We start from the raw sequence: 17,450 nt of genomic DNA, 5'->3' as shown, positions 1-17,450 counted from the left end.
TTTTTGCCTAAGATATTCATGGATTCATAACATCCTTATTTACTATTAAATATTTCTTATTATTTTTTTTTTCTTTTCTTGACCTTGTTTAATATACGATATAATATTTCTTGGAGTTTAGGTCAATTTTAAAACAAGTTTCAGCCAACGTTTCGATTTAATTTTAAATCATCATCAGGGCTATGTAAGAAAAAAGTATTAACAATATAAAATACAAAGATTAAAACGATATAAAATATTTATACATAAAAAAAGGTACAATCGGGTTTAGCGGGTATTTCTAAATTTTATGAAAACTTAAGGCACCGTGAGGATTTAGAACACTCCGAAAAATTAAAATCAACACACAAGTAATAATTTTGTACACATTGAAAGTAGCTTTTTTTGCCTTTAGTGCTTCATTTTGAAATGATGATGAATGAGAGGCGTTTAGAAATATTCCCATCTTTGATCATGAATTCTTTGATTAATTTGAGCATCTTTCTATCCAGCTGCTTTCTTATAGTTACTTCCAGAGTATTTTAATTTTTTAAATTTTAGGCCAACTTCTTGAGATGTGGCTGTTAATCTGATAAGTGGTGACCTCGGCTCATCCGTACTCTACATATTTGACCTGCCTTGGTAGATAAGAACGTCCGTTTCCCGCACATTACTCCTAACCCTGAACTACTGACCGCGAGGGTCCAAACTAATCATGTTGCTGCTATGCCAAGTGAAGTGGGTCGTCTTTTGGAATTTAAGTAGGTTTATAGTAATATTTTTCTAGTACCTATAGGCAGAAAATATCCTGATTTGTTGGGTAAAAAAGTTTTTTCTTTGTTGGTCGCTGCATGTATTAGTCATAACTGACATACGCAAAAACAAACAGCTCGCGTTCCTACTCGCTGATTAAGCCTACCTCATGAAGATCCTGTATACCGGCAGCGTACTCTAAATGAGGTCTCAAGAGTGAAAAGTAGCCCGTTTCTCTTACTCAATGTTCGCACTTCCCGATAATTCTTTTCACAAAGCGAATGACCAGCATTTGCGGAATATAGGCGCAAGGATCAGTAGACCTTTTTTTCAACCCCATTTGACCCCGGTCACAAAATGTGCGAAATACGGATGCGACTTAGTGATCCAATCTTCAGGCGTGCGTGACGACATCAATTTAGCTGCGAAAGGGTTGAAAGTGTCGATTTTTCGCCGCAAATAGCTCGAGAACTTGGCGAGGGGTCGAAAAACGGAAAAATATATTTCTTATTAATTTTCTATTTCTATCACTATAGACAATCAAAAGAAAAACATTTGACTCAGGTTTTATTTTGTGGAGTTTTTCAAGCGGGAAGTAAGGTACTTTAAAAGAACGGTTACCCTTTGAAACCTTAATCGATTTATGTCTCCTTAAAGTGTGAATAATTTATAGGCAAGTGCTTATCTTCCATCATCTAAATTAAAAAAAATAAATTGGTAAACGTGTCCATTCAAGGATTATTGAACGACCTTTTGAATTACAAGAAGTAAGTGACGTATCGGAAATTGGAAAAATGTGTTTCTCATCAATTTCTAAAGTCTAACACCAACGACAATTAAAAAAAAAATTGATTCAGGTTTTATCTTGTGGGGTTTTTCAAACGGGAAATTAGGTCGTTGATAATAACGGTTACTCGTTGAAACCTGGATCGACACGTGTTTCCTTTAAGTGTGAATAATTTCGAGAGAAGCGTTTTTCTTCCATCATCGAAATGAAAATAAAATGGTAAACATGTCCATTCGAGGATTATTGAGCGATTTTTAAAGAATGCATGAGTATTGAATGAGTTTCCTGAGGTGAAAAAAGGCTGAAGGTGCTGGAGAGTCGGTTGGCAGGGCAGAATAGGAAGAGGAGGGAGCCCTTTGGGTTGGACGAGGGAGGCAATCATCGTAATGGGCGTAAGGTTTTCCGCGTAAGAAATGACATAGGCGACACTATGCCATGGCTGCAGTGCCGTAGCAGTCGCCTTCGAGAAACCGGCCTTTTTTAATCCATCCTCTCCTCCACGAGTACATATTTTCCGCTTGGTTGACTCCGTGACGGGAACCCCTTGGGCGCATAGAACTTGCCGTGGCAGGTGCACTAAGGATTCTTACCATGGACACTGTTCAGACAGCATACTTGTCGAGTGGATATGAGTTGATGAGATCCTCCGGAGACACAGGAAGAGGCGAAAATATATGCCTGTGCCCCTATTTTATTAAAGGTTTCCACCGGTTAAGTTATTTGGCTTGAAGCATAATAATGGTTTTATTAATAATTTAATAATAATATTTAATTTACTTTTTCTAATGATTTAGATACGTAGCCGCAATATGGAACGCAATATGAGAAATAAATGAATTGAAAAAATAAGGATAATGACTAAGGGAAGAGTTACTTTTTTCATAAATATAATCTAGATAGTTCACATTTATCATCAATAAAATTGGGCAATCTATACAATTTTTTTGGTTAATTTTTTTCCTTACAAACATAGTTATGTTTTTTTATATCGTTACATTTCTGAGGCAATTTATCGTTGGAATTAGTCCCGCAATCCTTATTTTATAACGTTATGCAAAAATTTTCCTGCCTTTATCCCCTCCTGATTGAACCCCCTTCTTCGACTCGCATTTCCTTAAATTTTGTGTTCTCTTATTTCCCCGCTCTTGCTTACTTAGCATTCTTCCTTCTAACACGGTTTTAAGCATCCTCTGCCCAATCAGTACTTGCTCCATTAAAACCCTGTGTCTCCTCCGTATCTTCTCCATGAGTTTCCTCTCCTCATCAATCATGTCTAGCGTTTCCTCGTTTCAATTTCTCTCTGTCCACCTCACCTCCTTCACACCCACGTCTCAAACTCCTCTAATTTTTTCCTCGTCCATCCACGTTTCCCCAATTAAAAGGGCTACACTGCAGAGCAGATTCATTGATAACTTTTTCTTCACTCTCTCATGTAATGGCCTCTCATTAGCTCTTTCCCATTTATGAGGCAGGAGAAGAAGCATAAATACATCCCTATACCGCTATCATAATAAAAGTTTTGTATCGATGAAGTAGATTTTGATAGAACCTTTTGTGAATAACCTCGTTTTACCCCTATCTGACGTTGAATTTTCCTCTTTAATTCACAGCATGGCAATTTTCAGTTCATTCTATCTATAAACCCTCCTACTTCCTCGCTTACCTGACATCCTTTCCTCTTGCTACATGTTCAGCATCTCCTTACCGATTAGTGTTCGCTCCATCCAAGCCCTCCGTCTTCTTCTAATCTCCTCTCCCAACTATAAACCCTGCTACACCAGGTTTTTCTCAGCGATTAGAATCTCCTTATTGGTGGATTTCCCATCTTCCCCATGGCTCATTTATGTTTTAAATAAAATTTTGTCTGATTATCTTACGTGTAAATTTAAACGAATTTTCGATAGTGAACCTGATTATTTTACAGCAATGAGCACATGAACGAAGTAATACGCGGACGAATCCTGTTATTTGGGTTAAGCAACCAGTCGACGTAGTAGATAAAGAGGAATTTTGGAAAAAGCCATTGTACGACGCGAATGTGTCCATTGTTCGGATACCCCTTTCACAGGTTCATCACTTTTCGTAATATCCATTCAAAGAAAAAAACGGAAGTAATTGCTCTAAGAGCCCCAACAATATGCAAAAAACTTCATCGCAAATCCATTTATTGCCGTTTTCGAAGTCAGGTTTTAAAGTTCCTAAAGGATATATAAAGGTATAGAGGGAGATATGATGCCGCTATGACCATCAATGTGATCAAACTAGAGAGAAGAGCGTACGAGGCTCCAATGGAGCACGTGCTTCTTTGCTACCGAGAGATATGAGCGGAAAATTGTTGGCTTGGTTTCGAGAACAAAAGCTATAATTCATCTGCCTCTTTTGCCGTTTCTGAACCGACTCTATTTTAATGGTTGAGTAACGGAGTCCCTCGGTGATGAATAGGTCATGGACCGACGCGAGAATGGGTCTCTCGTTGGCATTCAACCATCTCCGGCCGCGCGCGCGTCGTCATTACGTTTTTTCTAATGGATGGAAACGGCGGAGGGATTTGGCGTAAGGATATGTGACGCATTGGCCTTGTTAGTGAGAGGAAGGGTTGTGTCCACGAATATTACTATAGAGGTTTTTCCGGTTGGCCATTAGGTATGCTTTCAGCCTGTGCGCATATGAAGAGGTTCACAAAAGTTGCAAATGTTAGAGCTATCCGAATATCGCGGGAAATTGAGCTGTACGACTGGGTACCCGAAAATAACCATTTAAAAAAATTCAAAATGTAATTTTTTGGTGTTACAAACGTTAGTCACCTTCGCAGTTTTCTCCATTGAAACTGATACATTGGTCAAAACTTTTTTTCCACTGCGCGAAAAACCTTTTTCCGATGCCTTGCAGGACCGCCGTCGAATCCATTTTCATCAACGTAATGTAATGAAAACATTTCCCTTTCATCACCGTTTTCATCCGAGGGAACAAAAGGAAATCACAAGGTGCGAGATCGAGTGAGTAGGATGGGCGAGAAAGCAGTGTCATGCAATTTTTTTCTTCTTTTCTATATTAGAAGTTTAATCCATTTTACTTAATTGGATTAATATTACTTATAAACTATTATAAGGATTGATAAAAATCCCACAGAAAGCCGTAAAAGTCACCATTCTGAACCAACCATTTTAAAAATTTTCTGGGGGAGGGCCTCCGTATCTCCCACTTACCCTGGCGGGGATTCCATACCTCCCCAGTATTAGTTGGGCCTAACCCACCTAGCAATAATTCCCAGCTGCGCCCCAGTTCCTCGCAATAACAAACATTAAAATACAAATATAGGACAAAAATGGATCGCATTGTACTCGTCGCCCCGCCGCTGACATTTTTGAAATCCCATTAAAATGCGACCGAAGTGGCAAGATAACTCATCCTTCTAAGGGATGAAATTGGGCCTCCTCTATGCAGTCCCCAGCCCAATTCATTCAAATTTTCAATGCTATTCATCGTGTGTGCAAAGGCACCGCTGCAATAATGGATCGTTCTGCCCTGCGGACATTTTTGAAAACAAATTAAATTGAGGCAGCATAATATATCGAGCTTCTACGGGGCGGGCTGGGGTCTCCTCCATGTAGTCCCTTGAGCTGGATTATAGACGGTCCTTCCCTCTGGCACTGTGCCATTCGTGCACGTACTCAAAGTCCCGTTTCCTCCCCGCCTCATGTTTCTCTTTTGTTACCTCTCGCTGCACTATTGTCCAGTAAAACCGAATGGTCTCCGCTGATAGCGCGGATACTCGGCCGCCTTGTTATCGCAAGTGTGACAGTCGACCGACTATCGGCACTTAAAAGCATGACCGACTTGTGAGTTATGACCACCGTTAGGTAATGCGGAAGCATTGATTTAAGAAACGCGCCAATATCCTTGGAGTGTATTCATTCAGGGCAGTCCAATTCTCGGACGATATCTTGGTAACGGTCTTATTAGAAAGCCCAATGCACTAAGCTTAGTTCAACAGCAACGTCTAATATCCGATCTTATCTCAAACTCCAGCCTTCTCAAACCTTAATCAGAACCCAATTTTATTTACGTGATGTATCAGTTTATTGCATTGCCGGCTACAGCAGTGGCATAACTATGGGGGGATGAGGTGATAGCCTCAGAGAAATAAAAGTCATTTAAAACTACTGTATAGTTTTGAAATTCAATAACTGCATCTGCTTCAAGTTAAATTTTAGTGCCAAAATGATGTAAAATGTATATCCAGGCATGTCATTTTTCAAAAATTTTCCCGAATTGCCTGGGGTGGGGGGTCGCTACCCCAGGCCATCCCATCTCCCTCTCCCCTCCCAAAGCATATTCCAAGTTACGACACTGGGCTACAGACTTAGGCATAGGGTTCTCGAGGCGCTTTCCTGTTGCATGTCTTTAAGGATGCTGAGAATTTTTTCTATCACCCAGGTTCATGGATTTGAAATCTGCGTGTTTGCTCACCCAACTTTAAACTATTACATTATCGAAAAGTTCCACCTTGCTTTTGAAACTGTTGTCTCCGTAAGTCAACCAATGCAGCTGGAGAACCCGTAATCCTACACCTCCTATCATATTCATGACCATCGCCACGGAAACCTACGCATATATTACGTATAATTGTGTATTAGTTATCTATTTTGATGTATAGAAATAGAATTAGATGCTAACTAATTTCCTTATAAAATATTTTAGTTGTCATTGCAGTGTCAGACTTACATAGATAGGTATCTTTTTGCATTTTATCATCCTTATGGTATTAACAATTAGTGCCGGGAAGTGCTAACGTGCTCCGCCTGTCTCTAGCAAGAAGTACCAACAATAGCACTTCTCCTGCAAGTCAATTTTCATTTTATTTTTACATCTTATATCTTTATATTATTACTAAACTCGTATTTTCCTTAAAAATCGTAAAATAAGTTATTAAAAAGGTAAATATACGTATAATAAAGTTGTCAGTGAGTTTTTTTATACGTACTTACTTTTGTATTTCAGACATAATTTTTTCCTCAACTACAGAAAAATCTGCAAAATTGCATCATTAATGCATAGTATGTACCTAGAAAATTGGTTATCACACAAAGGGTAAAAGTTTCTTCCTTCCTCTCCTAGCTAACGGCACTCCATAACTTGGACATCCAGCCCTCTTGCCCTTTACATGCGAGTGTATATTGTGGCTAGAAAGCTGACTTTTCACCTTGTGGGCCAGGGTTCAAGCTCCTGTGGAGAGTATTCAGGTTGTCCCATCCCTGATTGAGGGCTTTTCAAGTTCAGCTCTCCGTCCATCAGATTGGGCATTAAGCAGTGGTCTTTTTATCACCTACCTTTTAGAGAAAGCGAATGCCAATGCCAGATTTCTTCCAATCCTTCCTTTTCTACCCTTTCCTCAGGGCGAAATTGACCTTAGATGCTGTTTGAAGTATTAGGTCTCTGCACTTTGAGTAGAGCTAAATCTTTGGAACCTCATCATTTCAGCTAACTCTTTCATTTCATAATGATTGAACAACCGGGATCTGAACGTGATAAAATTTTTACTGTTCTTAATGTAATAATGGTGTAGTATGAATGCCAATCGTTTCTCATTGCTGATGCTTAAGTAGCTTTTGATTTTAATATAATTGCTCCCTAACAATGTATATGCCCCAAGGATGAAGTGCACCATGAAAAAATATTTGGCTTAGCCGGAATGTGAACCCAGATCTCCACATTGCTGGTCATGCATGCTAGCCCATTACACCACCTAGCCATCTTCTCAAAGCAAACTGAATCCCAGTATATTTTTTCCAAATATTTTTTCATGACGGTTCATGATCCTTGATGTATATAAATATGCTCCTGTGCGTGAGGCTGCATAACAAGTCATTTGTTTCATGCAATGCTTCCAAACTATGTGTTGGAAATAAAATTTATGACTGTGAACCTGCCCTTATTTTTTTTAAGAAGTCTTGTAATTATTTTGAAATGTGAAATTTTTTAAGGAGCCTTTTCATCTCATGATTCTTCTCTTTCTCTGGTTTATTTCCAGCTGAAGAGCGTGGGTCCCAAGTTGGTCCCTTTCTTCAAGACTGTGGCCATATATTTTGTCGTCTTCATCCCAGTGGAAAGGCCAACATTGGTGGCTGCAGCTTTGAAATGTCTCCCAATCATCAGTCTTGTCGTCTTTGTTCTCCTCCATGGAATGAGCCTGCATGATGAGTAAGTTAATGAAGTTGCAATACACGCGAGAGAATACCAAATTTTTTACTTTGATTTCTAATAATTAATTTTTGAATGTCCACTTGACCTTATTTTTTTACCCATCTTAGAATTTTTTAAATTAATTATTAGAATTTATTATTAAAAATTGTTTAAATATAGGGTTTTAATATTATCGCTTGACTTCTATTTTTCTGATGCATTACTAGTTTAAATATGGAGCTATTGTCTTTAAATTTTCACCACACATTAAGTAGACCCTCATCAACTTTTACCTATACCTTAAGTGTGAAGAAATGTTCTCAGTATTTTCTCTTAGGTGAAATTTTTATACATCTTGTATGATGTGAGGCTCAATGTGGTAGAAGCTTAATATTAGTAAAATTAGACATGGCAATAATTCCACTGGGTTTTATTTTAACACAACACGTTTTGTTGTTGCAAACAATATTATCAAGTGCTACATAAGTCCTTAGAGTTCTTCCTTATATACGTCTTGGTGGGTGAGGGGGAGGGGTAAGGGGGAGAGTGGGGTGATGAGAAGGGAGGATATTGAAGGTTGTGGGAGAGAAGGTCGTTTTTTAGGGTCTCCGAAGAAGAGCATGGGGTGGGGGGAAGAGAAAGGTTCCAGGGTGGGTGAGGGTACCACGCACGCCTTCACTGTCTTCTTCTGCATTGTGGTCATCTGGATGGAGTCCTTGTCCAGATGATCTTCTTCTCCTGGGCGGTTGACACCGTGTCCTTCTTCTATTGCTCTTCTAAGGTGTGAAGGAGGGGAGGGGGGACAGTGTTTGGGTGATGTTGTGTGTAAAGGGTTGGTGGAACATTTAAAAACGTCTGTGTGGTAATGATTTTTTTTCCAGAGTGTAATGGGAACAATTGGAAATCTAGGGTCCAATCTCACATGTGTGGAGAAAGAGCCTAGTACTTTGGATATTATAAATATTAATGCATAAATTTACCAATACTGTGCATTTCTGTATGCACATATTCTGTGGCCATTAATATTTTACACTATTTATTTTTTCACAGGTATGCCTACTCAAGAAGAATTTTAATAGGACTAGGCTTATCATGTATTGGAGATATATTGCTTATATGGCCATCATACTTTGTTCATGGCATGATTGCCTTTGGGGCGGCCCAGGTCATGTACACTGCTGCCTTTGGATTCAGGCCAATTAATGTACCCCTTGGGGCAGTGCTTTACATGTTGGCTGCTACAGGTGAGATAACATCTATGAAATTAATGAAACATCATTATAATTTAGAGTCATCAATTTCATTTCCTTTGGCATTTCATTTATTGATAAATGGTTTTAGAAGATACAATATTTTATTTTTAATGATCCGATCATACCGAGAGGTCGATCTTCACTATTACATTTTAAATCTTTTCATTTATTAACACATTCTCTGCTGAGCTGAATCTCCCTTCCTAGCTTTAGACTGATGAGACCCACCAGTGGGTCACAGCTATACCTTATTCTGTGTGGTATGACCAACCAGTGGGTCTTTAGGCTCTTCCTCTAACCACCACATAGAGGTGGTGCCACACTCGGGGGCCTTCAGCCGATTGGAGCGGGAAGAATGGAGGAACATTTGGGCCTGCTGCAGTTAGGGACTAAGCTAAAGGCCCTTCCTGTACAGTGCGTTAAGAGTGTGACATGGGCCCTCTGCTGAGGCTTAGGCTACTAATAACTGGGCTTTCTCAACATGAGGTTTAGACTGAGGCCAGTGTCAGGTGAATCCTCCTGGGAGCTACTCCTTGGTGGCACCAATCCTATTCTATCAACTTAATGAAACTCCATACTGAAGTGATGTTTGGGAGTGTGGTCATGTAACACACAAAATGTATGTTTTTTAACTAAAATTGCAGACCAACAGGTTTTCTCTGATCATAAGAGATAGGCTAAGTCATGGATAGTTAACTATTTATCATGGTTCCACCCAGTCTGGCGAGAGTGTGACCCACTGGTGGATCACGCTTGCCTCTGTGTTAAATGAGTTTCATTCTGGATGGCAAGACCCACTGATAGGGTACACTAAACTTCTGGTCGCAATGAACAGGTTACTATGTATAATACAGATTCACCAAACTTTATGTCTATAACTTCTTATTTAACTTAACCCTTTCGCGCCAGACGTCGCACAGATTTTTCAACGCAGACAACCGGACGTCGGCTCTGGCTGACGCGAGGGAAAGGAAGTGACCGCTGAGGTAGCAATTGTCCGATGCATTCAGGCCCGGCCTCATACCCAGCTCAGCGAGTCCTTAGGGCCACTCGTAGGCAATAAAGCCCGGCCATCTTACTCATTTATGACCATCCTCACCGCAGGAATCTGTTGCATAGTAGTTACGTTTTCAATAGTTTTTTCAGTGGTATGTTTTATTGCTTACTACTATGTTTTTATACTTTGAAATGAATTCTTCGTTTTTTTCTGTGCCCAAACAAATTTTAAACAGAATTTTAGCAATAAAAATAATGGACTTCTGGACTTATAGTCTTAATACCATATATTTACTAACGTTGTTGTTATTAACACTAGAAACCCGTTTAAAATTCCACAATGCTTAAAAAAACGTTAGTAATTCTTTAAGAAGAGTAAATCATTTAAAATCAACTACAATGTTTGGTTGAAAAAAACACTGGTAATGCAATAAGTTAACCGTGGATTCGTGCTATGATAGGATTAGAGGGTGAAGTCCAGTGGCCGGGGTAAGGGCCCCATTGAGCTGGACCCTAAATCTGTGGGACGAAAATACCCAGGCAACTCACCCCCAAAAAAGAGCTTCATACAGAGAGGTTTAAAATATTCTTATGCTACTTGTAGCACGAAAACGTTTTTCTATTGTAGGCACTGGCAGGAAAGGGTTAAAGGGGACAGGCACAAAATGAAGAAAAATTGTAACTTTGCCATTGTGCAGGGAGGAAGTGGTGGGTCAAGTCACAGCGAACAATTTGCCTAAAATTTGATAAGCATCTCAACAATGGTGATTAATTATTACATTCTTATTTGTAAATCTCTGATGCCTTCACGAATGAATGGATGTTAAGCAGAATTCATTGTTCAACCCTGGCTTGAATAATTTTTATTTTGGCCCTCAAATTTGATATTGCAGTGTAATCTCTGTTGATGAATGAGCAAGTATAATTTTCTTTATCTCACATAACATACCATAGCTGTATGACTGTGACACACTCTAGTTGTCTTTATGTGTATTTGCTTCGTTTTTAGCATACCCCAGCCAGTAAGTCACTTTCAATAAAAATGTGAAATTTTTGACATAGTAACATAGAAGCATTAAAATTTTCCTTATTCAGCCTTCATTGGAAGAAACATAAGCATGCAAAATGAAAGTTTTGATTTGCCCTCTGAGGAAATAAATTTGATGATCACTATCCTTTTGCCATTTTTGCATAGTCCGTATAAAAATTCTTTTAATTGTTACTTCAGTGCTTGCCAACATCGTGTGATATGACAATATTGTATTCAAATATGTAGGGGAAATTTGTAATAACTTCTGTTAATGAAGTTTTATTCTGTATTAGTTTCCTTAAGCTTCTAAATTGTTTTTTTCTTCCAGTGACATTTCCTAATAGTAAATTTGTGTGGTTACAGGTGTCTATGTATTGATGCCTGGACTCCATGGAGTGCTGATTGCAGGAGTACCTTTATACAGTACACTTCTTATTACAATGGCATGGAGAGCCATGGCTCGTGTTCAGCTCTTTGAAGTAAGTGAGAGTTGAAGGGTATGGTCTAAGGATTTAAATCAAATCTCAATACACGTTTTCCTATCACCTCATTTATGCCCATTACTTTGAAACTCAGAACCAGGTAAACTTTTATGACTCCAAGTAGATGTACAAAACTTTCTAGGCCAGATTTGCCTCAGTGAATGAGGAAAAAAACTATCAGGCCTGATGATTCCCGCTGTTGGACAAAGCCAGTCATATAATAAAGAAAATTTTAAAGTGAAAATCTTGTGCAAAGTTTAATTCTGAAATCAACCATGAATTTTCACAAAGTTGAAGCCAAAAGTATCTAATTTAAAAAACTGTCACTTGATTTATGTCTTTTTGGGTTGATTGTGTTAAAGTGAGTAGATATTTACATTTTAGTTGTGGTTCGAGTGATGTGGAATGAATTGAAATTTTTGGAATTGTTTCTACTGAACAAAAGGGATTCTGTTCATAAAATTGCATAAAAATATCATAAAATCTAGGGCATGAGAGGGGAGAGTGTTTTTCCATTGAATTCTGATAAAATATTTTGGAATGATGCATCATTAATTCATTATTATTATATATTACTACTGGTCAAGGCACATTCATGCTGAGCATTTTCCCTGTTAGCCTGGCCTCTGCCCCCTTCCAACTTGAACTTCTATTTTCAATACACAATATTGCCAAATCCCCTTCATTCTATCCATAAATCCTATTTTTTATTACTCTGGCCTCGCTTACCTAACATTCTTCCTTCTAACACGGTTTTTCAAGTCCCATCCTGGCTCAGTACTCCCTTCATGTAAACCTTTGTTTCCCTCCATATCTCAACTAGAAGATACCTCTCCTTGCCCACAATGTCACACTCTTTACCATTCCTCTTTCTCTTCAGCCACTTTTTATTCTCCATTCTCCTCCACACCCAAATGGTGGAGGCCTCCAGTCTTTTCTCGCCCTCCTTCCTGAGTGTCCATATTTCTACATTTTAAAGTTCCACACTCCAGATCAAACCCTTTTTCTTATACTCTTACGTAACTATCTCCACATTAGATCTTTCATTTAATGAATGCCTCCTTTTGCATTGCAATTATCTTCCTGATGTATTTACTGCTCTTTCTGTTTTTATTTTCCAATGTGCTGCCCAAATGGTTGAACTGCTCCACCTGCTCAAATTTGTCACCACCTATGTACACAATACACCTCAAATTCCTAGCTCTACAAAACCACACAACTTTTGTCTTTGTGTGATTGGTCCTTATATCATGTCCAATGCAATGTTTGTCCTACTCATCCACTAGAACCCGCAACCCTCTTGCCTCCTGGCTAATTAATGCCTGATCATCGGGAAACTTAGCCAATTTGGACATCATTCCTCCTACTTGCTTGTTAAATCATCCTACACCTCAGTTGACATCTCTTCATCAGACTTATTAAAAGGCCTAGTCTTTTTAATGTGCATGTGTAAATGATGCCCCAACTTAACTCCCATGTACAAAGATTCCTACTACAAAAGCAATCATAATTTTGAAATATTTAGTGCTTTCCCAGTGAACAGTTTTGTAAAATGTTTTCTGGATTGCCACCAGATCAGGAACTGCATAACTGCTGACGTAATGATGTCCGACTCGGCCATCATCCACAGGGTTGGGATGGTGGCAAAGTTGGATGTTGGAACGTCAGTAGTTATGCATTTCCTGACCCAGTGGCGGTCCTGTGAACATTTTACGAAATCATAATTTTCAAACTCATCATTTTGTTTGTCATTATGAGTTACAATTTACAGTGGTCCTTGAAAGTCTCCCTTTCTCAAATTTATTCCTGGATCCACTTACGAAGGTGCTAGGATCCATCCTGTGATTTACGTATATAAATTGAGTTTATATTATTATTATTTTCATGTGTATTAATACTAATTTCATTTCTCCTCTTGCAGGAGCTCTGGACATGGACCAAACTGTGCTCATGTGTTGGTGCATTTTTCTTTGTCATATCTGACACCTTAATTGGCTTCCATCAGTTTTATCGCCCAATACCACACTCTCAGGTAAGTTATTGAGGATTCATAAGACTAATTGCAACAGTTCTGAGAAAGTATGTTATTTTTTCGCAAGCAAAGCCAGTGAACCTTAATAGAATCTCCAACAAGTACAACCAAGTGCTAAAATTTCACCTATCATTTGTCTTAGGCTGAAATTAGGTCCTTAAAGTTTGGGTTGAGAGCTTTTACCTTTTCTATAAGTCATAAGTTCAAATGAGAGAAGAATCAAATTCTTTGATAGCATGAATTCATAGATGTCCATAGATGGGAATTATTTTTACATAATGAATTTTTTTGTGATTTAAATTGTTTCCATATTTCAATACACCCATCATTGTTGTCTTCATCATAGCATGATTGATAGAGAATGGGAATTTTTTTTTTAGACTTTTCAAAGTGATTCAATTAGTCCTCGTTTCCAAGTTTTAACTTATTCACCTGGGCCACTCATTCTCCAAAGTGTTACATTTTTCTGCTGCAACATTTGGTGCATATATCAAGGTGTATGCAGACCTTGGAAACATACTCAGGGAAATTTTAAGTGTTTGAAAACTCAATGTATACTCAGTGAATTCCTGAATTTATCTTAAAATGTCTATGGGATAGAGGACAATTACTTATACTTATATATACTTTGGCTCTGCACACTAATGAACTCAATTTTGTATGCTATTTATTTCTTAGCTATGTACCTTCTTACCTTTAGTTTCTCACCTCCATGTGCTGTCCTACCTTGAGTATTATTCGCTCTGCTTTTTAAAATTATGGGGTGGGCGGGAAACTGAATATTTAATACTTTGAAATAAGACTTTCAAGTTTTACTGTGATATTTTGCCTTCTTCCTCCTTAATAGGTAACTGATTAAAAATGCTATTGTGAATAGTGCACTCAAAGAAATAACAACCGCATTGCTTACTCTGGGACATCATTGTGCCCACAGCCGTCAATGCAAGTAAAGCTGGTGGCTGAAGGGTTTGATAAAATTCATTCTGCACACTTCATGCAAGTTCTCTCATTCTCATGTGCCACGTGGTTTATAAGTACATAATCGCTTATGTTGCTCAACAAATTCAGTTTGCTTGACATAACATAGTGTGATCGCCTCAGCTTGGCAAGGATTTAGCTCAATTAACTACTAGAGAAGAGTAGAATTGGCCAGTATACCTGTAGAGTTGTGTATTTCATGAATCATGAGCAATGAACCAAAAATATTGGATATGTGTCTTTCCTAGCTGGTGATTATGATTGGTGATAATTACATGGAAAAATATTGAAATACAGGAGTATTGATGCATAAAAATATGTACCAAGGTAGAGAGAATAGCCTGTTACATGGAATGGTTTAATTTCTTTTTAGGCACTCATTATGCTGACGTATTATGCCGCACAGTTGGGTATCTCCCTTAGTGTGGTGGATTGCAAGGCTTCATACCGGCGCACAGAGAGAGAAAAGGCTGAGGAAGCAGCTCGAATTGCTGAAGAAAAGAATGCCCTCAGGGATGCAATTGATGCCAAGGTTAACCTTTCCGCTCCCACCACTCCAGTCAGTGTTGGTGGCCGAGGATAGGTTAATCATTGTGGGCACTAAGCGACTGTTCTGAGAGCATTGTCCAAGCATAATTTGTTCACAATTGTGTGTGATACGTATATGATGAGGTCGAGATACATGATCTCTAAAACTTCTCCTCTTCCTATCTTGTCTTACAGTAGCAGGACATAAATGAAATTATTTCTAGTCCAAAGTGTTAGTCAAATAGTTCAATTAAAAACCTCAGAGGTATTCAGTAAAGCCCTGAGTCAAGGTCATAGTTTTTTACCATTTTAAAAAAGGTCCCCAATATGTCTTTAAATGTTTACAAAAAGTAAGTGAATCCCTTACTTAATAAAATTCCATCCTAAAAGATTGAGAAATATACAATATTTCATGCGATATTCCAATTCAGTGCATTACAATGTCCTGATTGCTGATGTGTGATGCATTACCTTCGGGTGTTATACCTTTTATGCAACTCTTTAAACTTGTCTCTGTACAAAATATAACTATGCACCATATTCAGGATTATTTCAACTCAGACGGTTATTTAAAGTTAATGGAAATTGTATGCTGTTATATGGTGACATCATTCCTTTACCTGATGCATAAAAGTCTGAGTTGACAAGACCGTTCTCGAGGACTTAAACTTTTATTCTTAAAGGGATCATCTGTAAACAAGGAGTATGTGTTCCTTTTTTAATTACAAATATGTAAATGTATATAAATATAGCACTGCCCCAGGGATGCATGATTCAATGCTTTCCTGATGATTCTGCCCTTGGCTAAGAGTTGGATGAAAAGCAACTGCCCTGATAGGGATTTATTTCTCAAAAACATCTTTCTATGTACATAATACCCTCCACTTAATAACCTTATCAAATATCCTCATTCCTCTTGCTTCGAGATGACTCTTATTATTCATGGAATCCATGTAAGTGGAGGCCTTATTAAAAGAAATCATTCTTTAACATTCTATATACCTGGACCAAAAATATTTTTGATGTTAGTCTGATTTTTTCCTTATCTATTGTGGCACTAAAGCTGTGATGTTGAATATTAGAATTATATAGTTTGACTTAACAAAAGTTTATGCTCAGGTATCATCAAACGTTGAGCCATTGATGATTTTGAGGGATAGATTTTAGGTATATTATTTATATGTAAACATAAATATAAATGTCAATGTGGTTATATGCGTCATAAATCATCCTCGCTGGTAGAAAGACAATGCATGATGGGCTTAGGTTACTTATTGGGGTGTAGAGAATAAATGGAAAAATGTTTTGAATGGTTAAAAGGAAAGTTGCTCATATATTCCTCAGTACACTGAACATCAACCACCTCTCTTGGTGTTGAAGAAATTACTGGATGAACTGTAAAGACTGAGTGAATGTTAAATACCCTACAATAGCTTAGTGAGGAATAATATAGTGTTGTATCATGAAGGCTAATATTTTAGCCTAGAAACATTGAAGGCTTGTAAAAGCACATTAGTGCCGAGCCTTTGTTTGTGCTATATGTTTAAGTTATTCCTGTATTTTATATTAATGTTACAATTCTTCTGGATGATAAATGGAGATTATTGTATATAATCAAATTATGCTGTTGAAGTGCAAATACATAAGTTAAAATACTTTTTTATGAAGTAAACATGCTTTAAGTCTGTCTTCATCAATTTATTTATAATTCCTATATCTTCGAATTTTCCTCCACATTGCTAATTTATCCTAAAGTGCCTCAGCAATAGGTGTTCAATGACAGTTATTCTATGTTCCAAATATCTGTACAATGGGAGTAAATCAGGTAAGTTACTCTTCATACTAGCCTGGGCACTGTCGGTGAGCTCCATAAATTAGAAGGGAGGGAATAAGATTAAAACATGGAATGAGCTTAGCACTGCCAGTGTTGACCCTGAGGTGTAAGTTTCATGATCTCGGTGAAGTGTACAATGGGGTTAGTCTTCTTTGATAAGACCTGGCCAGTGTGAGACAAGCTTGACTTTAGGTTTGAAGCATTGGTGTTTATCCTGCCTTCTTTAATCGCTCTTATGGGAGATGCAATGGTCTCCATAGTGACGGTGAGTACCTCTTGTTAAAATTTTCTGTCCTGTTATGAGTATTTTTTAAAATAGAGATGGCAGTCCCATGGGACTGTTGATTACTATAAAAAAATTCACATATGCTCGCTGAAGGAAACAGAAGAACCGCAGGTATCTTAGGTCCAGTGTTGAGACATTGTATGAGGATCCTCTTTTCGAGGGGAGTGTGGATAATGCCTACTCAGTGCCTCAGGTAAGGATCAGCCATCTTGCTTAAACCAGTCCCTGAGTTGGTGAAAGATATACCTGCTCTCTAAGTTTAGATGGAAAAAGGGCATAAGAAAAAGCCATAATGTGAGAAATTTTAGGTTTGACTACACAGCTCCAAG

General features: G+C 38.1%; 1 protein-coding gene across 1 annotated transcript in view; it reads left to right on the top strand.

Annotated features, from left to right (window-relative positions):
- Positions 1-16,688, top strand: part of LOC124161847 (lysoplasmalogenase-like protein TMEM86A) — a 295,810-nt gene extending 279,122 nt beyond the window's left edge. The window contains exons 2-6 of the mRNA XM_046538064.1: positions 7,551-7,720; positions 8,753-8,946; positions 11,345-11,460; positions 13,385-13,495; positions 14,847-16,688. Coding sequence (XP_046394020.1) covers positions 7,551-7,720; positions 8,753-8,946; positions 11,345-11,460; positions 13,385-13,495; positions 14,847-15,056 — 801 coding nt within the window. The 3' untranslated portion in view covers positions 15,057-16,688. The remainder of the gene's footprint in view (positions 1-7,550; positions 7,721-8,752; positions 8,947-11,344; positions 11,461-13,384; positions 13,496-14,846) is intronic.
- Positions 16,689-17,450: the final 762 nt, after the last annotated feature.

This window comes from Ischnura elegans, chromosome 7, assembly GCF_921293095.1.
Source record: "Ischnura elegans chromosome 7, ioIscEleg1.1, whole genome shotgun sequence".
NCBI classification, from domain to species: Eukaryota; Metazoa; Arthropoda; class Insecta; order Odonata; family Coenagrionidae; genus Ischnura; species Ischnura elegans.
This window is presented reverse-complemented; position numbering and strand designations above follow the sequence as displayed.